The sequence below is a fragment of the Tupaia chinensis genome, unplaced genomic scaffold (assembly GCF_000334495.1).
Source record: "Tupaia chinensis unplaced genomic scaffold, TupChi_1.0 Scaffold000569_1, whole genome shotgun sequence".
NCBI classification, from domain to species: domain Eukaryota; kingdom Metazoa; phylum Chordata; class Mammalia; order Scandentia; family Tupaiidae; genus Tupaia; species Tupaia belangeri.
This window is the reverse complement of record NW_006160083.1, coordinates 1,938,924-1,965,855: the sequence shown is the minus strand read 5'-3', so window position 1 is coordinate 1,965,855 and position 26,932 is coordinate 1,938,924. Positions and strand designations below refer to the sequence as shown.

The window sequence follows — 26,932 nt, the reverse complement described above, 5'->3', positions numbered from 1 at the left end:
TCAACGGAACTTCGATTTTAAAGGGAACCAACCGGTGCGTGAGAAGACCGAGCGAGGGTGAGCTATGGACCCCGTGAGTCAGGTAGGGCAGACTGGGGCAGGGCAGCTGGGGAAGGGAGACCTCGGGGCTTCGGAGAGGCGCCCTCAGCGCTTTCCTCACGCGTTTGCTTTCCTCTCTTGTCTGGTTCGTCCAAAGCTGGCCTCCGCGGGTACCTTCCGGGCGCTGAAGGAGCCGCTCGCCTTCCTGCGAGCCCTGGAATTGGTGAGTAGTGGGGTGTGCGCGGGGAGGGGAGCGGAAGCCGCGGCGATCAGGTGAGGAGCGGTCGGGCGGGGTGCTCTCCGCTAGGTTCTGCTCAAAGCCGGGGTCCACCTCCTGACTTCAATCCTGCCCACTCCCAAGGTGCCATTCTGGGGTGGCGGTGACAGGATCGAGGCGCTCCACTTGCAGGCGGGGTGTGGACGGATTTTCGCAGGCGCTTAGTCCAGGTGTCATCTCACCTCACCGCTTGCAGCTCGGGGGCTGCGGAAAGAAGCCTCCTTGGGAGATGGGGAGGGAGCAGAGGATGGGCTGCCGCCGGGCTCCGACCTCTCGCTGGACCTTTGTCGGGGTGAGGGCATGAGAGTAGGGATGGGGCTAAGAGGAGAGGCTGGGAGGACTCGGCCAAGCGCTTACTTGGCTCGGAAAGTTGGTCAGCACTGGGACAGCTCCTCGTCCGGGCTGGGATGCTGGGAGCGCCGAGGTCTACTGCTCCCAAGGAGGGCGCCCGCTGGGAGGTCCAGGAAAATACTAAGGAAGACAGCACCCCTTCCTCCTGTCCTGCAGCTTCCCCCCTACACCAGCCTTCCGTGTGTAGGTTTCTTCATTTCTTCAGCCACTAGGCTGTAGGAAGTTATGTCTCTTACAAAACAAAAATCACGCTGACAGTCCCCTGGTAATCTATGCACAGAGGGATGAGGCACAGAAACGGTTACTCAGGGGCCACAGAGCATGTCAATGCTGTTGGCCGGGATGACGGTTATTCGGAGTGAAGTCTGCAGGTCACACGTTTCTTCTCGCTAGAAGCTCTGAAAGGCAAACGAACCTATCTGAACAGAAAGTTCAACGCCCGTCATGTAGCATTAATCACAGGCCCTAACACTGACTAGCTGGGAAGTTATGTAAGAGCCTCTTCCATGCTCCGCGATCTTTGCTCCAAGGGCTCGCGTCTGACTGCCTATACAAGTGTGGTGCCTGTTTACATGGGTGATCTGTGAGATGATCGCAGTTGCCTTGTTTGTGGACCCGGATAAAAACGTATGAGTATATCAACTTGACATATATCAAGGCAGCTTTTGGAAAGCATGAACTAGTGGTTCCCGGCTGGCTATTTGGATGGTGTTTTCCTTGCAGCAAAGTTAAACAAAGCAAGTGATGTTCACAGTCCAGGAAACTTTCCATTGGCTTTCTCAGAATCTTGCCCACATTCATGCCCTTCAGCCATTCAATAAATACTTCCTCTGAAAGAATTTTTTTTTGATAAAATAGTAGCTCCATTGCCAAGCCATTCTTCCTCGTGCAAAGTTCAAAGATATGACGTCATTTCTGACACACACACACACAAAACAACTCTGTTGTCTCACATTGTCACTCAACTGAAATATTTGTTGGTGCTTTTGCCAATCTTGTTATGAGATGCTGTTGTGCTACTACTCACAACACAGCCTGTGCTGGTAAGCTTATTTATTTTACACATTATAAATTTTATTTTTAGAGGCTTTTGCTTTAGGGCGTGTGCACTCTCTGGAGAGAGACAGAAAGACAGAGACACTTTCTCTCAAAAGTGAGAAATCACCCCTCAGGAGGGATAGCCATGCCACAATCCCTTTTCCACCATTCTCCTCCTGGGATCTTGGGTACTCAAGCACACACACACCCAGCATGATTTTCAAGCTACCAGGTCTGGAATTCAAACCACAGTTGCCCATGTGGGAGTCCAGTGATATAACCACTATGCCATCTGCTGGCACCCTGGCAATTTTTTTTTTTTTTTGAGAGAGATTTTTGCTATAGGGCACATGCACTCACCAGACAGACAGAGAGACAGAAAGTGAGAAATCACCCCCTCAGGGAAGATGGTCATGCCGCAATCCCTTCTCCTCCATTCTCCTCTCGGGATCTTGGGCACGCACGCACAAGTGCCCGGCGTGAGTTTTAAGCCACCGGGTCTGGGACGCGAACTATGGTCGACTACGTGGGAGTCCAGCGACATAGCCATTACGCTAACTGCTGGTTCCCCACCCTGGTAATGTTTTAAACTGTGGTCAATCTGTATGAACCTGTTTCCTTTTCAGATTTTTGAACCCTATATTAAAATATTGGGAAATGGGTTCGGATCCCAGGGTTGGCCTGAAAACAGACTAGGTACATGGTGCCCAAGATGCTGAAGTACTGGAGAGCTAGGGAAAGGGGACCACAGTGGGACAAGACACCATTAAAGGTGCCCAGGAATCTGCATTTTAAACAAGCTCCCTGGGTAATTCTTATGCACAATGAAATCTGAGAACCACCGCCCTAAGCTATATCAGGTCCTGCCCAAACTCAAAAGCACTTTTTATCTTAATGTCCTTGCTATTTCTGTTCAAAAAATGTGTAATGCCTTCACACTGCAAGCCTAGAAAAAATGATTACCTTTTATCTCAGCTTAAATCTTCCTTCCTCAATAAAGATTTCTCTCACATTTACTCCTTCCTCTTTCCTTACCCCAAATTGAGTGATTCATCCCATTCTTTGGGCTTCCATTACATTTAATTCCTTCAATCATGAGAATTCATCAGACTGCTTTACCGCTTCATACTTCATTATATTCGTCTTTTTTCTTGGTGTGTGTGTGTGTGTGAGAGAGAGAGAGAATGAGAGAGAAAGAGAGAGAGAGAAAGACAGTGAGATAGGAATACAAGAAGTTATTACATTAAAAATATTTATAGGCCTTCCTTTATCTCTTGTAGGACTCTAAAGCTAAAAGGAAAAAGGGCCTTTGTTTGTAAATCAGTCATTAGAATGTCATCTGTGAAACGTAAATAATGGATAAAGAAAACTTAGAAGGCCAGTAAAGGGGGCCAGCAGGTGGTATGGTAGTTAAGGCATTGTATTCCCATGTGGTTGACAATGGTTCAAGTACTGGACCCAGCAGCTTGAAAATCATGCCAGGTGTAAGAGTATGCATGCCCAAAATCCCAAGAGGAGAATGGAGGAGTGGAGACTGTGGCCTGGCCATTGCACTGGGAGGTGATTTTTCACTTTCCCTCTTTCTGGCTCTCTCTAGCGAGCACAGGCCCAATGGTTAATTGGTTAATCCACTATTTATTTATTTAATCTATCTACTATTTAAAAGAGCTGTGTTAGGGACATGGGATTAGAGAGAGAGAGAGAGAAGCTGGTTGCTGTGAAAATTTAAAGTAGGAGGCAGAGGGAAAAGAATATATTACATGTACATAGAGTGGCATGAAAAGCCACTCTTTGTTCCTCTCATAGTACTTGGTAAACAGTACACAATCAACAAGAATTATAAAGTGAAAATGAAAGAACACTAAAAATATTCTGTTTTTTCCTGCTTCTGTGGAAGTTACAAAGTGAGGGACAGCAGCTCAAAATTGGTAGTCTTTCAAGTTTTTAAGATACAATTTTTTTTTTTTTGCTTCTCATTATTTATGCTATAGAAATAAAGTGCGAGTAAAGATGGATGTCTTGCTCCTTTTGCATTTTTAATTCAAAATACTATAAAACTGGATAACTTACAAACAACAGAAATCTATTTCATATGATTCTGGATGTTGAGAAGTCAAAGTCAAGGCACCATCAAATTTAGGGTTTGGTGAGGGCCCATATTTCTGGCTTATAGATGGTAACTTCTTGCCGTGTTCTCACATGGCAGAAGAGAAGGATTCTAGTCTCTTTGATCCTTACAAGGGCACTAATTTCATTCATGAGGACTCCACCCTTATAAGATAATCACCTCCCAAAGGCCTTACCTCCTAACACCATCACTTTGGGGATTAGGTTTCAACATGTAGATTTAGCAAGGGAGCGCAAACATTCAGACCATGGCAGTGTAATGAAGGAAATTTACTGCAACATCATCTGTAGCAGAAACCACTGGTAACAACTAGTAAGTCTATTACAGAAAAATAATTGAACTATGATTCATGCACGTTTCTGACTCTCATTGTGTCACTGAAAATAATGAGTTTGCCCAACCTATTAGATAGAGTCCATAGAGTGCAGATCTGCAGTTTTAGAAGCCACATAGTTGACCAAGGTTTAGGATCCCAAGGTTGACTGAAAAGATGCCAGGCACAAGGCATCCAAGATCCTGAGGAGCTAGAGGATTAGGGAAAGGGGACTGCAGCATGTTGAGATGCTGTCTCCTTCCTTCTCTTTCTGTTTCTCTGTCTCATGCACAGGTGCAAAAGTATATGCTCTCTATAAAAAAAGAATGACTTAATATGCATCAATCTTGAGGTCAGTACACAATGTAATTGTGTTTGGTTAAGGTAAGTGAGGAAACTATGAATTACACTCTTTATATTTTATGAAAATGTTAAATAATGGGAATGAAGTATTTACTCTTTTAATCAACATGTGGACAATTTATCCCATCAGATTTCGAGGTAATATACAGAGTACAATTCTATTTTTGTAAAAAAGGAAAATATAGTTTTGTGCAAGAAAGTGTGTGTGCATAATTTATATGCACATAGAGTAAGGCATGGATGTAGACCACTGGATGTTAAAACTGATTTTTTTCACAAGGGTGTAATCTGAGGTGCAGTGGGTAGAGAATGGGACAGGCTGAGGGAACTGAGGTATGCAGGAAGAATCATATGCAGATCACTTTCTGCAGTTGGGCACATAAGTAATTCTTAAAATGACTTACAGTTTTAATTATTTTCTCTGGACTGAACATATGAACTGGTATTACCTCTAAAGGCATTCTGCACTTTGGATTTATAGCCTAAGGTGGTCAATGCACTTTATTTGTATGTGCTTTCCTTAAGAAGGGCTGGTGGATATAGTAAATTTAAAGTCTTAATAATATATATAAGTCAAACCTTGAGGGAACAGCTTTAGCCAATTTAAAGATATTCAGGCAAAACTCCTGCATCCTTAATCTCTACTTAAATGAGGTCAGGGAACTTTTCACCATCTTTTGGGTCAAAATAGAAATTCAGGACACAGCACTGACTCTGGTGGTCTGTTTCATTTATTCCTTGATAATAAAGTACGCCTAGCAAATCTCTGAACCATCATTTGGAAATGGTTTAAAAAATATTAAATTTAGCCTGTTCTCAGGCTTCCTCTAAAATACTAAGTTGGTAGAGTCCTGTCTTCCACTGATTATTCTTATTTTGCTGCTTTAGTACTTTGCAAGTAGGTCCTTGGTCTCCTTTTCTTTCTTTTCCTTTAACAAAATTTATGTTAGCACATTTTCTTCCGCCTGTACTGTCCATGAGGCCTGGAATTGCACGTGTGGATTGGGCGAAATGGAAAGGGTGGACTCCAAATCATCCACATTGTTCAGGGACACATTTGTGCAGACCTGAGAGCACTGACAGGACTTAAACTCCCCAGAATGGGCTTGCACAGTCCTCTGACTGACCTAATATTGCCACTCTAAGATTAACTAATCGATGGGTCAACTTCCTGCTCCTATGATCTTCATTCTTTGACTTCCATCCCCAATTCTGGGGTACCACTCGGGACTCTATATCTCCATTTTTCCTTCTGCTTCTCTGCCTTCCCCAAGGATAGCTAATCCAGAGATGCTGTGAGTCTGATATGTAATGTATAGGTCTACTTAGTTTAAATGGATGTATTAGCATTTATATACTCTCCATCCTTGGACCTAAATTTTGAGCTATGTTTTTTTAAGCAAACATCATAATGCTTTCTTGAAATGGATAGCATTTATAATTCATGTTATTGATAATAACAAAACCAAGCTTGTCCATGTAATATAGTATATCATTTTGAATCCCCAATGAGAGAATAGCTACCTTCATCATATAGACTTCATAAAGGCATTCTATTATGGGGCTATCTTTACATCGTTTGTTCACTCTAACATTTCCATCTCACCATGAGGCTTGGGGCTGTTAAACAACTCATCAAGGACAAAACAGTAAGAAATGGCAAAGCCAAGATTTGAGCAGTCTCACCCAAACTGCATTCTCTTAAATGCTACATTCTTCTTCTTCCAGTGTGGCAGGTGTTTGCTGTATCTCATCCCTCATCCTCAAAGAAACTTTAAAAGGCAGATGTTGTCCTATTTTGCAGTTTTATATTTAAGGCCTTTTCTGAAAATGCCAAGAAGAGTTTGTATTTAGAGGTGATATAAATAGAATTAAATTGTATTTTATATTTGGCTTCATTTTCTGTTGGGGATTCTAACCAACATAGAGTAGACTAAAATTAAACTCTAGTATCTTTTCATTCAAAATATATAGAAAATATGGATTACAAATCCAAATTTTAATTTCATTTTATGGCCTTTTTTTTGTTAAAAGGTATATGTGCATAAGTTAAGCCTGTTTTTTTCCCCCTAAATATAAACAAAATTGGAAATTCTAACATAAAACTTACTTACATCCTGAGTAACAATCTACCATTGGGGGTCTGATATAATTGAAAGCTACTTTAACATAGACTTAATTAGAACTTTCTAGTTTCTCAGTTAGTGACAAAAATGACGTGCCATTTGAGTGTGAATCAATAAATACACAATAAAAGAACAACTCCCCAGTATGTTGATAGATTAATCACTTAAGGCTTTTCTGAGCTTATTAAGACAATTGATGTTTCGTCCCACCAGTACAGAGAAAAAGAGAAGAGGGTCAGATATATGTCTTATGGATTTGAATCCAGATTTTATTCTTTACTTCTTTTGTTGCTTTGAGTGAGTTATTTAACTCACTAATCTTTATCTTTCTCATCTATAAAATAGGTCTAATAATTGTCGCTACTTAGTGGGTTACTATAATGATGAAATGACTCAATCTAAGCACCTCACCCAGTACCTATGCTATAATATGTGCTCAATAAATGATTAGGCAGGAGATGATGATAATGAAACTGATTCTGGTGATTCTAGTGATAATAAAAGAGGAGAAAGTAGAAATCCATCAGAGGGTAATTTAGAATATTATGGCTAACTTTCTGCAAGTTATAATAGATTCTGGGCAAAACTCTGAAGTAGGAAGTCTGTATTCACACTTGCTCATTCCTCTTTTGAGCCCCTCTTGTTTTGCACTCTAGTGTGGAGGGGCCCTCATCCTGCCAGGGTTATTTTTACCATACCATGAGTAACTCTCCAGGGACTTGCTTCTTAGAATATTCACATTTCAAGGAACATCCCAGAAAAAAAAAAGAAAAGAAAAAGAGAAAAGAAAAAAAAAAAAACAGTATTAAACCTGAAGGAAAAGGTCTAATGAAAGAATTGTAGGAACTTAGCCCTTAGGGTGTTTTTGTTGTGGTGTGAAAAGAGAATTTTCCTGAGCATTCTTAAATCATAATGCTTAGACAACTGCCTACACTTGAAACAATTACAGTTCTCTGGAGTATAAATGAAGGTCCTCAAAGAGTCATCTATGGATACTTACTAATCGCAGTCCAATATCCAGGCACTCTCAGCCCCTGGGAACCTCCCAGATGGGAACATGGGAAGAACCTAGGCTTGGGCTGCAGTAGAAACATCATTCTTAGAAAAAAGTGTATGAGCAGAAAACATTACTAGAAAGTTTCTAAGAATATGCATACCAAATCATAATCGTTCTCTGAGCCTTCATCTTCTGCAGGCATATATTTGATTTTTGATATATTCATAATTTCTTGTTTGTTGTATTAGCTTAGTCTTTCTTTTAGAATCTCATTTTACTTGTCTGAAAATTGGAGATAATATCTCTTCATTATCTTCTGCTAGCACTGGAAATTTTCGTTAAGAACAAGCATGTAATAAACTTAAATATCCTCCAAAAGTAAAAGAATTCTAGTCATGGCAATGATGATAAAAATGAAAGACTTTTTTTTTGTTTTGGTTTTGGTTTTGGTTTTGGTTTGTTTTTCTAAGTAACTCTGAACAGCATAAGAAAATTGCTGGATAGAGGAAAAGGTGAGGTGTAAAGTCTAGGAGCCTGATCTCTGCTCCTTGAGGGCCGAGTCTTTCCCAATCACTTTCTACTCACTAGCCTCAAACCTAGCCTCTTGGTCTTTTTAGAACCTACAAGAAAGAATGATGTTTTCCATTGAAATTACTGAGATATCCAAACTTGCAAGGAGAATAGGATGGGGGAGTTCACCTCATCCTGTTTACTATCATACCAAAGCCAATTCCTTGCTCTGTTCACATTTTTTGGATGTTTGGGTGCTATGGTTATGGTTTCTTACTGATCTGATAAATCTTTACACATTCTATTTCTTCTCCTTACTTCTTAATCCCTCTTTACTTCTCCTTACTTCTCCTTAATCCCTTTTAGCTGGAGAATTCTGCTTTTCCCTTTAGGTGTCAGTGTAGATATTGCCAAACAGGAGACTTTGCTTGGTGGTATCACCCTCTTGATGACTCTCCAGACATACTTTCTAATGACACATTTATGTTCCAGCTCCTCAACGAGGCTAAATGCTCTGTGAGGACAGAGAGCTTGTTTGTCTTGTTCATTGGCACATTCTAAGGTGTTTGACCCACAGTTCCACCAAAACACCTAGGTGGCAGGTACTTAATAAATTCTGGTTGAATAAAGTGAAGGAAAAGAAGAGAGGGAAGAGAATAAAGAATGAATTCTAGAGGACACATTGGATGTGATGTAAACTCCTCTTTATGATCTGTTGTGAAGAGGAATTGTAAGGACACCCATAGAAACAACTGTTGAGCTCTTAGTCTTGATTACTGAAAACAACTCACATAGTCTGACTTAACTCTCAAGGAAAGAAGGGTATTGTAAACATACCCCCTGAATCATAGCCAAGAAGGATTCTTACAAAAATAAAAGTGCAAGAACTAAAATAGGCCCAGGTCTCATATCTCAGAGTTTAAGGAAATAAACAGCAAGAGGGCCTTAGCAGGGGTTCCTTAGCCAGAGTGTATTATCAATAATACATTAGCAAGAGTGTTGCCATTATTCTATCTTGGCCACTGTCTTGCCTGCCTTCTCTGTGTATTCCTTTCTGTTTCTTATTTATTCCTTCCATGTTTCTTATTTAATGTCCTAAGAGAAAGAATATGATTGGCTCAGCCTTTTTTTTTTAAAGAATTATTTAACTTTATTTATTTATTTTAATTTGACCAGAGAGGAACAGAGTGAGAGAGACTAGCAAAAACCTCTCAAAAACAAAAACAAAAACAAAAACAAAACATATCTGACATTATTGAAATTACTGCTCAATCCAAACAGCGACTAGACTATATTGTGCTATTATAGATTTTGCCAGCCTACTCTGTTCAGCACATGTCTCCACAACTATAAGCTCCAGAACATAAGTCTACAGATCGATTGCCTATAGAACAAATGCCCACTGCTATCCTGTCACTCGCGGCCTGGATAAAAAGACCACTAGATTCCAAATGTACCTCTTCTATACTGTTCTTCAAGCTAGAGAAGAGGAAAGAGGAAGATAATCCTTCATGTCATGGACATGGCAGGCCCTGTGGGAGGTCTGCCTGTCTACTGAAAGAATAAATTTTTTTTAATTTTATTTATTTTTTAAGTTACATTTAATCACATATATCTTTACAGTGTATAACATTTTTTCAGATTATTACTATTTACTCCCATTTTTTTCAAACATTTAATCACTATATATCATTTGGCTTGTAAAGAGAAGAATAAATGTTTTTAAGAATGATGTTTTCCATTGAAATTACTGAGATATCCAAACTTGCAAGGAGAATAGGATGGGGGAGTTCACCTCATCCTGTTTACTATCATACCAAAGCCAATTCCTTGCTCTGTTCACATTTTTTGGATGTTTGGGTGCTATGGTTATGGTTTCTTACTGATCTGATAAATCTTTACACATTCTATTTCTTCTCCTTACTTCTTAATCCCTCTTTACTTCTCCTTACTTCTCCTTAATCCCTTTTAGCTGGAGAATTCTGCTTTTCCCTTTAGGTGTCAGTGTAGATATTGCCAAACAGGAGACTTTGCTTGGTGGTATCACCCTCTTGATGACTCTCCAGACATACTTTCTAATGACACATTTATGTTCCAGCTCCTCAACGAGGCTAAATGCTCTGTGAGGACAGAGAGCTTGTTTGTCTTGTTCATTGGCACATTCTAAGGTGTTTGACCCACAGTTCCACCAAAACACCTAGGTGGCAGGTACTTAATAAATTCTGGTTGAATAAAGTGAAGGAAAAGAAGAGAGGGAAGAGAATAAAGAATGAATTCTAGAGGACACATTGGATGTGATGTAAACTCCTCTTTATGATCTGTTGTGAAGAGGAATTGTAAGGACACCCATAGAAACAACTGTTGAGCTCTTAGTCTTGATTACTGAAAACAACTCACATAGTCTGACTTAACTCTCAAGGAAAGAAGGGTATTGTAAACATACCCCCTGAATCATAGCCAAGAAGGATTCTTACAAAAATAAAAGTGCAAGAACTAAAATAGGCCCAGGTCTCATATCTCAGAGTTTAAGGAAATAAACAGCAAGAGGGCCTTAGCAGGGGTTCCTTAGCCAGAGTGTATTATCAATAATACATTAGCAAGAGTGTTGCCATTATTCTATCTTGGCCACTGTCTTGCCTGCCTTCTCTGTGTATTCCTTTCTGTTTCTTATTTATTCCTTCCATGTTTCTTATTTAATGTCCTAAGAGAAAGAATATGATTGGCTCAGCCTTTTTTTTTTAAAGAATTATTTAACTTTATTTATTTATTTTAATTTGACCAGAGAGGAACAGAGTGAGAGAGACAGAGACAGAGAGGCAGAGATAGAGAGAGAGAGAGAAAGTGAGAAAGAAAGCTGCCAGGTCTAGGACTCAAACCACAGTCCACTATGTAGGAGTCCAGCACCCCCCCCCCCCCCCCCCCTTTTTTTAACACAACTATAAGCTCCAGAACATAAGTCTACAGATCGATTGCCTATAGAACAAATGCCCACTGCTATCCTGTCACTCGCGGCCTGGATAAAAAGACCACTAGATTCCAAATGTACCTCTTCTATACTGTTCTTCAAGCTAGAGAAGAGGAAAGAGGAAGATAATCCTTCATGTCATGGACATGGCAGGCCCTGTGGGAGGTCTGCCTGTCTACTGAAAGAATAAATTTTTTTTAATTTTATTTATTTTTTAAGTTACATTTAATCACATATATCTTTACAGTGTATAACATTTTTTCAGATTATTACTATTTACTCCCATTTTTTTCAAACATTTAATCACTATATATCATTTGGCTTGTAAAGAGAAGAATAAATGTTTTTAAGCAGTACTTCTTTTATTAAAGTAACACTAGTCATTTCTCAAGAAGATGTTACACCTTTGAGATTTTGGTAGCAGCATTCCTAGAATTCTCTCTGATTAGGGGAGCATTTAGTGGATTCACATTGGCAATATTATACACAAGGTGGCTTCATAGCTTGCCTATCAGTTGAAAAGTCTCCTCCTGGAAAGAACAATGGGGTTTTGCCTCATGATGAGAGAGGCTGTTTATGAAGGAAAACATATTCCCTCATGCATGGATATACTTCATCTGTATTCATACAGTGGTAGGTTAATTCAGCTCTGGCCCATAATATTAGAAGATGACATTAATTGCTACATTTATTATTTTCATGTGGTTATTAATGTCGTAGAAAACAGATTACTCATGAAAGAAGCATTGGCTTGCCTTGTGAAATAGGTGCAGTTTGGTTGCAGAAGGGAAAAGAAGGAATTGATTGGCTGATGAGCAAGAACCTTTATGAAAAGAATGGAAGGCAGATCAGCCCCATAGCACAGCAGTTAAGCACAGTGTTTAAGGAGCCAGATACCACATGGCTCACTACTGTTAGAATCCTGGCCTGATGTCTTTTTTTTAAAAAAAAAAAGAATTATTTAACTTTATTTATTATTTTTATTATTTTCCAGCTTGATCAGACAGAGACAGAGAAAGAGCGAGAGGAAAAGTGAGAAAGCAAGTGAGAAAGCAAGCCACCAAGTATAGGACTTGAACAGTGGTCAGCCACCTTTAACCACCATGCCACCTGCCAGCCTCTGGCCCAGTGTCTTGAAAACCACTCCAGGCACATGTATATGTGTGTCTAAAATCCTGATGTGGATGGAAAATGGAGAAGAAGAATTGTGGCATGATCATGATTCTGGGGGAACCTTCTCTCTCTCTAGCTCTTTCTCTTTCACACTTTCTCTCTCTGGTGAGCAAATGTGCTCTCTGAAAAATTGTTTAAAAAAAGTATCATAGACATTAGCATGAGACTTGAAGGAGTATAGTTTTTGGAATCAGTTTATCAGCTCTTCCCAGTCATGGAACATTGAGTACATTGCATAACCGCTTTGATCTTTGGGCTTCTCAGCCCCCAAATGAGGATCATAAGAGTCACATCTTCTGGTTGCTGTGAGGGCTACATATAATAATGTCAGTAAAACTCCCAGCAGTGTCTGGGTTATATCAAGGCTTCCTAACTGTAACCAAGGAAGAGATTCTTAAAGATGATAATATATCTACAAATACAATGAAACATTCCTAACATTTTTAGCATGGTAAAACACACACACACAGACACACACACACACTTTTCCCTGTGCAGCATTGCTATATATATATATTTTTTTGTTTCTTTCTATTATTATTTCTCCACTGGGAGAATAATGATTGTGAGATGATCATATTATACAAGTAGTGTTAATACAATATGCAGAGGTACACACTTCACTAAGTGCTATATGCATTTTTGCATTTAATATCATGATATGCTATCAAGGACTAATTCATAACACCTTTTTACAGATGAGGAAATTGAGGACTGGAGAGAGAAAACTACATATATAAAGCCATTCAGGTCAGATGTGATAAAGCCAGGATTTGAACACAGGCAACTGGATACCAGACTCCGTGTCCTGAATTATTTTTCTGCATTACCTCCCATTAATAGAGACTACACATTATCCCTAGGTATTAGAGTAAAACGATTTTATGTCCGCTGAAAACAGCAGGGAAAATATATGTAGTTATGTGTGCTTGAAAACAAGAGCACGTTTCTTAGCAATGTGTCCTTAGTCAATTTTATTATTTTGTGAACTCAGTGTTTACTTATACAGCCTACATGGTATAGTCTACCTAGGCTATGTGGTACAGCCTATTTCCCCTGTACAGGGTGTTACTGTACTAAATAATATGGACAATTGTAACACAAAGGTAAGTATTCATATAGCAAAACATATCAAAGCAAAGAAAAGGTATGACCAAAATATAGCATACAGGCCAGCCCAGTGGTGCAGTAGTTAAACGCTGTGCAGAGGATCTCGGATCCCACATGGTCAACCAAGGATTCAAGTCCTGGCCCCAATAGCTTGAAAACCACACTAGGCATGGACAAGTGCCCAAGAAGATGACAGGATGGAGAACCAGAGAAGAAAGGTTTACAGTGTGACTGTGTCTTATTGGAGGGTGCTTTCTAACTCTCTTGCCCACTTTTTCTCTAAAAAAAAAAAAAAAAAAAAAAAAATGGAGGCTGGACTGTGGTGCAGCGGTAAAATGCAACACCCTGTGAGGCTGACCCAGCTGGGAGGGTTTCAGGTCTGCTTCTGGAGACTTCCTTGAGTACATCAGACAACTGTGTGCCCATGATCTGGGGCTGGCTAAAGTTGTGGATGGATTACAACATTAAGACCCTGTGGTGGGGCAGCCCCGTGGCTTGGTGGTTAAGAGAGCCAGATCCCACACAGCTGACTGTACAGTTTAAGTCCTGACCCTGGTGGCTTGAAAAAAGCATCAGACACATGTGGGTACATGCTCCAAATCCTTACAGGGTAGAGGAATGAAGGAGAAGTGATTTATGGATTTTATTTTCTTTTTTCAATAATAAATTAACTTTAGTCAATGGTAATTTTTTTAAAAAATATTTATTTTATTTTATTCATTATTATTATTATTAGTTGATTTGATGAGAGAGTGAGGAAGTGAGAAAGCAAGTCGCCAGGTCTGGAATTTGAACCACAGTCAGCCGTGTGGGAGTCCAGCTCTTTAACCACTATGCCACCAGCTGGCCCAACCAACTGTAAATTTTTACTTCATTGAATTTTTGAACTTTTAAATTATTTTGTAATAATCCTTAGCTTAAAACACAAATGCATTAAATATTTGTACAAAAATATTTTCTTTCTTTATATTCTTATTCTTTAAGCTATATTTAATTTCTTTTCTTTTCTTTTTCCTGTTTTAGGTTTTTGCCATAGGGTGTGTGAACTCACTGAGAGAGACACAGAGAGAGAGAAAGAGAGAGAGAGAGAGAGAGAAATTGGCTCTCCCTAGGGGGATAGCCATGCCACAGTACTTCTTCATTCTCCTCTCAGGATTTTTGGCACACATGCACACATGCCCAGTGTGAATTTCCAGCCACTGGGTTTGGGGCTCAAAATGTGGTCAGCCATGTGGGAGTCCAGCACCTTAATCACCATGCCATCTGCTGTCCCCTAAAATTTGTTTAGTTTTTAAACTCCTTTTGTTAAACACTAAGACATAAACATGCCCATTAATGCAGACCTGCCCCAGGTCAGGATCATAAATATTACTGTCTTTCACCCTCGCCTCTTGTCCCATTGGTTATGCTGCTGGCAGAACCATGGCAGATCATTTTACAGTACACTTACTTTCTTTATAAGTAGAAGGCATGCACTCTAAAGCAACAACAAAAAGCGTGGTATAGTAAATGCATACACCAGCAACATAGTTGTTTATTACCATTATCACATATTATGTACTGTACATAATCCTATGTGCTATACTTTTATATGATTGGCAGTGTAGTAGGTTTGTTTATTCCAGCACTACCACGAACGCATGAGTAATGTATTGTGCTATGGTATTAAGCCCATTTTGATGTCAGTAGGTGATGATGACTTTTTTTTAGCTCTATTATAATTTTATAAAGGATCACTGTTATAGCTGTGATCTGTAGTTGACTAAAACATTGCTGTGTAACACATGATATAATTTCTTCTTTTGTTTGTTTGTTGTCTGTTTGCTATAGGGTATACGCACTTGCCAGAGAGAGACAGAGGGAGAGAGAGAAAGTGAGAGATCATTCCCCCCTCCTCACCCCAGGGAGGATGGCTATGCGGCAATCCCTCCATTCTCCTCTCAGGATTAAGATATGCATGTATACACTCATGGTGTGATTTTTAAGCCACCTGGTCCAGGACTTGAACCCGTGCAGTGGGTCACGTGGGATCCAGCCACCTTAATCTCCATGCCATCCTCTGGCCCTATAATTTCTTCTTAAAGTCATGCCTTGTCATTTCTATTTCAGTTCCCTTTTTCACTATGTCATCATAGTAGAAGAGAACAAAGCAAAATTCAGATGTCCCCATGATAACTAAAGATGTTTTAACATCTTTTAACTCTAAAAATTACTCTTATTCCCTGGGAATTTTTTTACAGTCTTGTGTATCTTTTCTAATAAAATATTAATCACTGGTTCATTGTACACCTTTTGGATGCCTGCTAAATGACTCAGATTAAACAGGTTTTATCATGGATGATGACAGAGTAAATGAATTTTGGCTGCACATAGTGTGTGTGTGAGTTGCCATTTTCAGCTCTGTTATTTTGAAAGATTTGTGTGCCAGATAAGAAGACATACCTCCTATGGCTTTAACAGGAAGTGCTTGCCCATCCATCTGGTCTGTTACGGGGCTGCCTGGCTGTGCTTTCACAAGATGACTTCACCCGGTGGTTCTGCCTGCACCTGATAGACAGTTGGCATTCCCTCTTAGATCGTTTCTGAAGCTGGAGTCCAGAAGACATGAGAAGGTTCAAGGGTTAGACCTGGAAAAGTGATATTAGAAAACTAGTAAGCACAACTCTATGAACTGAGTGAAGAATGGCGATCCCCAGAAAAGGTGTGGCTGGAGGAGAAGGAGTTACGATTATGATTGAGAATGTACCACATTTGGAGTCACACAAGCATGAGCTCACCCACAGTCCTTGGGTATGTTAAGGGCAAATCACCCTCACGAGTTTTTAGCTCCTCAGGGACTTTATCTATATCGAAGATATATTTAAATGATGAAAGTGAGCTACTGACTGAGAAAACTTTTCTCTCCCTCCTTTCTCAATTTCTTAAACTATAAAATAGGGATAAACATCTATTATACAACCCAAAGGTGTGGAATAAAATGAGCTAAGATGTAAGAAAGTTTCTCTCAGAGGCCTCAATAAATGACTATCCCTGAATCTAGAAAAGTAAAGCTCAGGGACCTGGGGATCTTTTCTATAAGGGCAACGCCTGATGTACTACGTATAATGTTCATGGATAGATGCAGATGGAGGAGATGGGGAGGGCATATTTCATGTTTCCTAATCATCAGCTAGAGTTTATGTGAGAACATCCACTTATTAAACAGATGAAAGCAGAGCACAGCTATTCTTATGATCACCAAAATCACTCAGTGGATCTATTAGAAATTTGTATAAGAAGACATATGCTTCATTGGTCAAAAAGAAAAAAAATAGCAAGAACTGTATGAAATTGATAGTGGCATTAAACTCCAGCTATTTTGGAGGAAAAGAGTTTGTTTATCAGAAACGGAAGTTGATAAATTGGAAAAATAAATATTATAGTTTTTTTTCCTCTCTTTCTGTGGGTATGCATGTATCTGATATATATTAATATTTTGGGGGATGTCAGTAAATTTTTTTAAATGTTTGGCTTTATTCACTACATTCTCATTTGGTAATAGAAGGAATGCTTGGATTTGATGATCAGCTCCATTACTGACAAGCTATGTGACCTTGGACATGTCAACCTCTTTGGGCCTTTCATGTTTGTAAGACTAGAAATAATGATAACTATCAGGCAGAATTATTGTGTTCACTGAACGAGGTAACATTTGCCAAGAGTGATGACAGATGATAATCAAAGCATACTTAATTTCTTTCTTTATATTTGTGTGTGTGTATATATATATATATATATATATACACACACATTATATATTTTTACACATAAACATATACATATTCATAGTTTGTTATAAGGGACATGTGTTCACCATCGAGAGAGAGAAAGTAAGAAAACACCCCCTCAGGGGGATGACTATGCTGCAATCCCTTCTCTTCCATTCTCCTCTGAAGATTTCGGGCATGCATGCACATGTCCCCAGCATGTTTTTCGAGCTGCCAGGTCCAGGGCTCTAACCATGCAGTTGGCCATGAGGAATCCAGCCACCTTAACCACCACCCCACCTGGCTGGCCCTTCCATAAAACATTTTTTGATGGAATAGCTTGGAAAGAAAAAAAAAAACAGTCTTATGTTTTTCTAGATGTTCTGTCTCATGTGTGCATATGCACACATACATGCACATGTGTCCTTTGCACTAATGATCGTAAGGAACAGGTCTATTTAACTGGAATGAATTCGAGTGGAACAGCAAAATTTGACAGGTGTGGTTAGCAAAGAAAGGATGATTAGAGTATCCAGTCCTAAATCAGGGTCCCAGACACATTGGAGCTTCAGGCTGTCTGCAGGCTTTGGCAAGATGAACATGAATTTGTGAAGCTGTTTCCTAAAGGGAATAATACTTTAAAAAAAATTTAGAAAAGAATGAAGCCCCATAAATAGAGGTAGTTTACCAAAATAGCTATAAATTAATGAGCTCTTGCTACGTGCCAGGCTGTACTAAGTCAGTGCTGCCTACATTATATACTTTCATTCAAAAGTTACATCCACCTTCTCCTTATATGGTACCATTACCAGTTAGACGTCTTTTATATTTTTATTGGAGGTTTTTGTCTTAGGGCACACGTGCTTGCTTGCTGGAGAGAGAGACAGAGACAGTGAGAGGGAAAGTGAGAAGTCACCTCCCAGAGGGGATGGCCACTGTAATCCCGTTTCCTCCATTCTCCCAGGATCTCAGGCACATAGACACAGGCCTGGTGTGATTTTCAAGCCACTGGACCCAGAACTCAAACCGCAGTTAGGCCTGTGGGACTCCAGTGATGTAACCACTATGCCATTTGTTGGCCCCTAGCAGTTGTATGTCTTTTCACTTTAACAGCAGGAAATACAATCTTTTTTTTTTTTTTTTTGGAGAGGTTTTCGCTATAGGGCGCGTGCGCTCGCCAGACAGACAGAGAGAGACATAGAGACAGAAAGCGAGAAATCACCCCCCAGAGGGGATGGTCACGCCGCAATCCCTTCTCCTCCATTCTCCTCTCGGGATCTTGGGTACACACGCACATGCGCCCGGCGTGAGTTTTAAGCCACCGGGTCCGGGACGCGAACCGCGGTCGACTACGTGGGAGTCCAGCGACATAGCCATTACGCTAACTGTTGGTTCCCAATAAAATCTTGACTGAACTTGTACTTCTTTCATTTTGCAGTGAGATTGCACATTTTCATAAATTTGTATATATTTTTATTTTGATTTGGAAATATCTTAATAAACAGAATGAATTTAGAAATCAATAGCTTAGGACATCAGACTAATGATGTTATTCATGTGGACTTTCAGCTAAGCTTCTCTTTTAATCTTTCTAGGTCATTGTACTACTCTACCATTTAGAAATTATTTAGATTGCTGTTTTCTGATGTGGGCAGAGAGACAAATACTGAATCTTTCTTTCTCCGAATCACCATATAAAATAAGAGATAGTTTTTTAAATGACAAGGATAATTACTATTGTTATATATCTTTTATAACATAAATAATTTTATAATATAAATTTGCCATTCTACTATATTTACATTTCACTTATATCTTAATTTTTTAATATCTTGAGTAACTTTTCTTTCATTTCCTTTAGATAATAATCATAAGTATTTTTATTTTTTGAGAAAGAGAGATTTTTGTTATCAGGTATATGCGCTTGCTGGAGAGACAGAAAGTGAGAAATCACCCCCTGGGGAAGAGTCATGCCACAACCCTTTCTCCTCCATTCTCCTCTCAGGATTTTGGGCACACACGCCTAGTGTGAGTTTCAAGCCACCGGTCCAGGACTCCAACTATGGTCAGCCATGTGGGAGTCCAGCAATGTAACCATTACACCATCTGCTGGTCCCAGTATTGGTCCATTTTTAAGTATGTTTCTGCAACTATAGTTCATGTAAGTATCTGGCTGAGACACACGTACACCAATTTACACTGTACCTACTTCTTTTTTTTTTTTTAAGAGGTTTTTGCTATAGGGCATGTGCACTCTCCAGCAAGACAGAGACAGAAAGCAAGATGGCCACTCTGCAATCCCTTCTCCTCCATTCTCCTCTTGGGATCTTGGGCACGCATGCACATGCGCCCAGTGTGAGTTTAAGCTAGCGGGTCTGGGAGTGACATAGCCATTATGCTAACTGCTGGTCCCAACACCGTACCTACTTTTTAACAATTTACTAGTAATATATTTAATAATAATAAGTTGAATCATTTTTCTGAGGGAAAGGCAGAATTTATGCAGCGTTACTCACCATCTGAGGAATCTGAAGTATATCTGGCTTTTGATTTTAGGGTAGCCTATCAATAAAACAAGGTCAGTTCAGTGGCTGCCTGCTGCCAAGTACGTTTCCTCTCTTGGATCACACTCCTGACCACACTTGTTATTAACGTGGATAAAATTATGGATGCACTCTGCCTCACATGTTGCTATTTTGGGCCACCTTGGTGTCTCTGTGAATTAAAATAACAGTTGTTAACATTCATTGTATGCTTACTGTGTTATAGGTTTTGTGCTAGTATTTTTATATGTCATGCCATTTAATTCTAGGATCTCTACTAAAAAGTATGCATCATTATTTCCTCCCTTTTCAGGCAAATAATCTGAAGCTTACAAAAGTAACTAATAGTTATATATGTACGGTTGATAAAAGCACAGCTGAGATTTGCTCTCGGGTCTTCAGAGTTTTGAAAGGACCCCATGCTTAAGCTAGCAGTGATAGAGGAAGAAAAATTCTGATTTTATTCAGACATCAGGTCCTACAAGAAAAGCCAATACCTGTCATGGAAAATGACCAAGACGGTGGTTTGACTGAAACTACTTATTTGTCACAGTGATGTGGTCAATTCTGTTACAGACAGGCAGACCAAAATCCTTAGGTTCTCTTTCCAATCTAAAGTTAAGTACTATTTTTTTTAAAAATGCATTTCTTGGACCAGCAGTTAGCGTAAGGGCAATGTCACTGGACTCCCACGTAGTCGACCACGGTTCGAGTCCCAGACCCAGTGGCTTAAACTCACGCTGGTGCGTGTGCATGCGTGCCCAAGATCCCGAGAGGAGAATGGAGGAGAAGGGATTGTGGTGTGGCCATCCCCCCTGGGGGGTGATTTCTCTCTTTCTGTCTTTCTCTCTCTCTCTCTGTCTGTCTGGGGAGTGCATGCGCCGTATAGCAAAAACCTCTCCAAAAAAAGAAAAAAAAAGCGTTTCTTATGAATACACTTGATTAAACAAAAAATAAAAGGATGGTTTTGATTTTATCTTAATTTATATTATTTTATTTATAGGAATCAATACCACAGTTGTCTAGGTAAATAAAATCCATGGTATGGAAATATCTTAATAAACAGAATGAATTTAGAAATCAATAGCTTAGGACATCAGACTAATGATGTTATTCATGTGGACTTTCAGCTAAGCTTCTCTTTTAATCTTTCTAGGTCATTGTACTACTCTACCATTTAGAAATTATTTAGATTGCTGTTTTCTGATGTGGGCAGAGAGACAAATACTGAATCTTTCTTTCTCCGAATCACCATATAAAATAAGAGATAGTTTTTTAAATGACAAGGATAATTACTATTGTTATATATCTTTTATAACATAAATAATTTTATAATATAAATTTGCCATTCTACTATATTTACATTTCACTTATATATTAATTTTTTAATATCTTGAGTAACTTATCTTTCATTTCCTTTAGATAATAATCATAAGTATTTTTATTTTTTGAGAAAGAGAGATTTTTGTTATCAGGTATATGCGCTTGCTGGAGAGACAGAAAGTGAGAAATCACCCCCTGGGGAACAGTCATGCCACAACCCTTTCTCCTCCATTCTCCTCTCAGGATTTTGGGCACACACGCCTAGTGTGAGTTTCAAGCCACCGGTCCAGGACTCCAACTATGGTCAGCCATGTGGGAGTCCAGCAATGTAACCATTACACCATCTGCTGGTCCCAGTATTGGTCCATTTTTAAGTATGTTTCTGCAACTATAGTTCATGTAAGTATCTGGCTGAGACACACGTACACCAATTTACACTGTACCTACTTCTTTTTTTTTTTTTAAGAGGTTTTTGCTATAGGGCATGTGCACTCTCCAGCAAGACAGAGACAGAAAGCAAGATGGCCACTCTGCAATCCCTTCTCCTCCATTCTCCTCTTGGGATCTTGGGCACGCATGCACATGCGCCCAGTGTGAGTTTAAGCTAGCGGGTCTGGGAGTGACATAGCCATTATGCTAACTGCTGGTCCCAACACCGTACCTACTTTTTAACAATTTACTAGTAATATATTTAATAATAATAAGTTGAATCATTTTTCTGAGGGAAAGGCAGAATTTATGCAGCGTTACTCACCATCTGAGGAATCTGAAGTATATCTGGCTTTTGATTTTAGGGTAGCCTATCAATAAAACAAGGTCAGTTCAGTGGCTGCCTGCTGCCAAGTACGTTTCCTCTCTTGGATCACACTCCTGACCACACTTGTTATTAACGTGGATAAAATTATGGATGCACTCTGCCTCACATGTTGCTATTTTGGGCCACCTTGGTGTCTCTGTGAATTAAAATAACAGTTGTTAACATTCATTGTATGCTTACTGTGTTATAGGTTTTGTGCTAGTATTTTTATATGTCATGCCATTTAATTCTAGGATCTCTACTAAAAAGTATGCATCATTATTTCCTCCCTTTTCAGGCAAATAATCTGAAGCTTACAAAAGTAACTAATAGTTATATATGTACGGTTGATAAAAGCACAGCTGAGATTTGCTCTCGGGTCTTCAGAGTTTTGAAAGGACCCCATGCTTAAGCTAGCAGTGATAGAGGAAGAAAAATTCTGATTTTATTCAGACATCAGGTCCTACAAGAAAAGCCAATACCTGTCATGGAAAATGACCAAGACGGTGGTTTGACTGAAACTACTTATTTGTCACAGTGATGTGGTCAATTCTGTTACAGACAGGCAGACCAAAATCCTTAGGTTCTCTTTCCAATCTAAAGTTAAGTACTATTTTTTTTAAAAATGCATTTCTTGGACCAGCAGTTAGCGTAAGGGCAATGTCACTGGACTCCCACGTAGTCGACCACGGTTCGAGTCCCAGACCCAGTGGCTTAAACTCACGCTGGTGCGTGTGCATGCGTGCCCAAGATCCCGAGAGGAGAATGGAGGAGAAGGGATTGTGGTGTGGCCATCCCCCCTGGGGGGTGATTTCTCTCTTTCTGTCTTTCTCTCTCTCTCTCTGTCTGTCTGGGGAGTGCATGCGCCGTATAGCAAAAACCTCTCCAAAAAAAGAAAAAAAAAGCGTTTCTTATGAATACACTTGATTAAACAAAAAATAAAAGGATGGTTTTGATTTTATCTTAATTTATATTATTTTATTTATAGGAATCAATACCACAGTTGTCTAGGTAAATAAAATCCATGGTATTGGATGCTCCCTGCCTTTTCTGTCTATTCAGTTTGTAAAGCTTTTCTTTTGAGGTACACCTAATTCCCTCACTCATGTTGGTTGCCCTGCGAGTAAATGTTGGGGTCATAGTGCAAACTAGATCTGTTAGACAGGTAACGCATAAGGAATCAGGAAGCAAGCCACCAGATGAGGCAACGCTAGTGACGGGAAGCATGGCACACTCAATATGGATTTCTCCTACAGGAGCAGCGGCTTCCACCCGGACCTGTTCTTTGCAGTAATATAAAGCCCTATATGTGCAGATATTTCCACTTTTTTTTTTTTTTTTTTGGAGAAAACGGAAATAAGTGTTTTGGTCCTATTTTGAGAGTTTAATTGTAGAGATGTTTCCCACTTTTCGAATGTCATGAAGCTCATTGTTTGCAGAATAAATAGAGTGGCTGAATTCTGAATATGGCTCAGAGTCTGCAACTTATTCCTTCCGTACCATGGTCTTGGGCCCAAGGGGCTTTGTCTCTGTATCCCTAAGAACCTGGAGATATAATTCTTATAGGTGACTCTCAGAAGCTGTTTTTATGGATTATAAATTTGGTGTTTAGAAATTAAACATAGCTCGGTTTTTAAGATGATAAGATTAGTAAGTCTGTAAGTCTCTTTTGCCACTCATCAGATAAGGTACAAAATTTTCTCATTAGACATGTAGAGAGCATAAAAACATAGGGACTACGCCTTGGGCCCAAGCATTAATGGGAGTGTAGGCAGTGGCCCATATGAACAATATGGGGTAAGTTAGTAATACAGCTCTGGGGACCATGTAATATATGGAGAAGGACCGAATTTCTCAGTCAGCTAGTGTAATCTCTAAGAATTAATTCTGTTCTTTAAAAGTGCAATTCAGTTATTTATGGTTTAAATGACCAATGAATAGGGGCCACCAGGTAGCATGGTGGTTAAGGCACTAGACTTCCACATGGCTAACCGTGTTCAAGTCCTAGTCCTGGTGGCTTGCTTTCTCACTTTCTAACTCTGTCTTTTTCTCTGGTGAGTGCACATGCGCTGTAGCAAAATTTTAAAAATAATAATAATGGGGGGCCAGCAGACAGTGTAGAAATTATGTCAGTGGGCTCCCATATGGGCACCACAGTTCGAGTCCTGGACCTGGTGGCTTAAAACTCATGCTGGGCACATGTGTGTACATGCCCCAGATGGAGAAAATGGAGAAGAGATGGCAGCATGGCCATTCCCTGCCTGGGGTGTGGGGGGGAGTGACTCTCACTTTCCATCTCACTGTCTCTGTCTCCCTCTCTCTCTCTCCCTGGCAAGTACACATGCCCTAAGGCAAAAACCTCAACAAAACAGTAATAATGATAATAATAATGATTTTAAATAAAATTAAATAAATCTTTTTTTTTTTTAAGAATCAATGAATAAGTAAATCCTAAAGGGAGATGACTCCAAAGATTTATCTATAGAGTATGGCCGCCCAGTAGAACATTCTGCAATAATGAAAATGTTCTGTTCTTATTGCCCAAAACAGTACATTTGGCTATACTTGAAAGGGGCTAGTGTATAACTGAGGAACTGAACGACTTTAAGTGTAGTACAGTAGTTACTTAGGCTCTTTGTACTACATGGTCCTGTCTGTTTCCTCAGGCTAGCCAAAGTTGGGGAGGGTTCTTTTTTGTTTGTTTGTTTGTTTGTTTGTTTTGTGGAGAGGTTTTTGCTATAGGGCACGTGCACTCACCAGAGAGAGACAGAAAGCGAGAAATCATCCCCCCGGGGGAATGGCCATGCTGCAATCACTTCTCCTCCACTCTCCTCTTGGGATCTTAGGAATGCATGCACACGTGCCTGGCATGAGTTTAAGCCACTGGGTCCATGACTTGAACCGTGGTCAACTACCTAGGAGTCCAGTGACATAGCCATTACATCAACTGCTGGTCCCATTGAGAAGGTTCTTAAAAAGGGCACTGGTTAGGGAGAAAATTGCTTTCTCTATCACACTGTTATTAACTTTTTCAAGTGTGAGAAATTCAGTTTGTAAGAAAGCAGGACTCCAGGGGGCTGGAAATCAATGCCGAATCATAAACACAGGCGAGAGAAGATAGTGGTTTCATAATAATGGAGAAACTAGTACAGATGAGGTGTCTCAGTGGGTGGTGGCAGTCATTTAGATGCTGGGGAGACTAATCTTTATCTCCTGTGCAGCAGGATGAGGCACTTCCACGTTCTGAGCGTACCATCACTGAATTCATTAATCACTAGAGGTGCTTGGTATTAAAATGAGCAGCAGATGACGAGCGTCCTTGATTGCAGAGCTGGGATATGTTTTTCACTTATGGTGTTCAAGAGTGATTTGGGTATATTTTTGATAACAGTTCCAAGTCTCCCTGCTGGTTTCAGAAGAGCTCTTCACAAAAGAACTGATGAGGGTCCAAAGATGGGGAGGGGAGGAGGGAACATGACACACCTCCAGTGAGTGTCTTGCAAATGATTCTTTGGCAATTGGCATGTTCTAAAAATTTGTTATGAAGAGCACTGTCTTCACATGCTGCTTCTATTATGAGTGGGAATTCTAGAACACATATTGTGCCTGTCTCTCTGTCTCTCTCTCGCAGTCATCTAGCTATCTTCGTTACTAGAGTCAGCATAGGACTATTGACTCAAATGCTTTGATTTTCAAAAAAAATGTGGCATGTTGTTGATATTCCGCTGCCTGCTGCCAGCCTTCAGGTATGCTTTAACAACAAAGTAATTGAGGTGAGCCCTGTTGGTCCCCTGCCCAGATCCTTCACCAGCCTGGGTCACAGCCTTTTCCTCTTGCTATTGTGAATGTTGACTATCAACAATCCTAACTGCTCCTTTAGAGAACTGCCTGTGCTGAATGGGAGCCACTTTACCTAGGCACTCACCCCCTGCCCCAGGAGTAGCCCACAGCAAGGAACCGTCCTTGCCTCATGGTGGGACTGATCCTAAAGCATCTGGAGACTGGAATCATATCCTTACTTAGCTTCTTCCTCTGCTCTATCCTACTTCTCTATCATTTCTTAGTCTCTGCTTCTAGGAAACTTGATCAGAGACAGGAATGCTACTTTATTTTTTTTTAAAAAAAGAAACTACCCCCCACCCGCCCCATCACAGGAGGGATGGCCATGCTGCAATCCCTTCTCCTCTTTTCTCCTCTCAGGATTTTGGGTACACACACCAAGTCTGGGACTCGAACCACACAATCAGTCATGTGGGATCCAGCCATCTTAACCTCCATGTCACTGGTTAGCCAATACACCTTATTTCCTAAAAAAAAGCACTTTGGCAAAATACGATATGGTTGGAAATAGTTCTATGATTTAGTGAAAGAAGAATTGGGCTTGAAATTCCAAGCTTGAATCTTCCTGCCCACCATACTTTCAAGTCATGAGACCTTAAACAAGTCACTTTGTGAGCCTTCGCTCATGCATTGGAAGAATGGAAATATTAATCTTTTTTTCACTGTCTTTTACTAATCTGATAGTTTATAGACATAACTTTTATTCTTAGTGGTATTGTTATGATAAACTGGAAAAATATATCTGGATATTTGTATAATATTTTGGGTGACTTGTTTTTAGTTTTTTCCATAGGACACATGTACTTGCTGGGAGAGAAACAGAGAGAGAGAAAGTAAGAAATCACCTCCTGGGGGATGGCCACACCCCCAATCCCTTCTCCTACATTCTTTTCCTGGGATTTTGGGCACACATGTCCAGCACCAGCATGAGTTTTAAGTCACCAGAATCAAACCACGGTCAGCCATGTTAGAGTCCAGTGCCCTAACCACCATGCCACCTGTAGGACCTTTGGGTGACTTTTAAGTAAGTATAAAATGTACCTAAGATCGGGTGGGTCCTCATTTAGAGCTGTGAATTTTGAGAAGCTGTTTTAAATATTTATACTTTAAGAAGATATTTGTAACCACTGGCTAGCTTAAAAAACAGTTCGAGCTACAGAACAAAATCTAGAAAGCTTCCATTATAAGGATCTAGCTAGTTATTTAAGTTGTATTGATATGGAATGAACAAGTGCAAGATATTATTTAAATATTACATTAAGTTTATGGGATATACTGACTTCTGTTATTTTAA

General features: G+C 39.8%; 1 protein-coding gene across 1 annotated transcript in view; it reads left to right on the top strand.

Moving 5' to 3' along the window:
- The window catches only part of SYNPR (synaptoporin), a 356,658-nt gene that overhangs the window by 3,649 nt on the left and 326,077 nt on the right, over positions 1-26,932 (top strand). Inside the window, exons 4-5 of the mRNA XM_006158033.1 lie at positions 24-82; positions 197-262. Of these exons, the coding sequence (XP_006158095.1) occupies positions 65-82; positions 197-262 (84 nt within the window). The 5' untranslated portion in view covers positions 24-64. The remainder of the gene's footprint in view (positions 1-23; positions 83-196; positions 263-26,932) is intronic.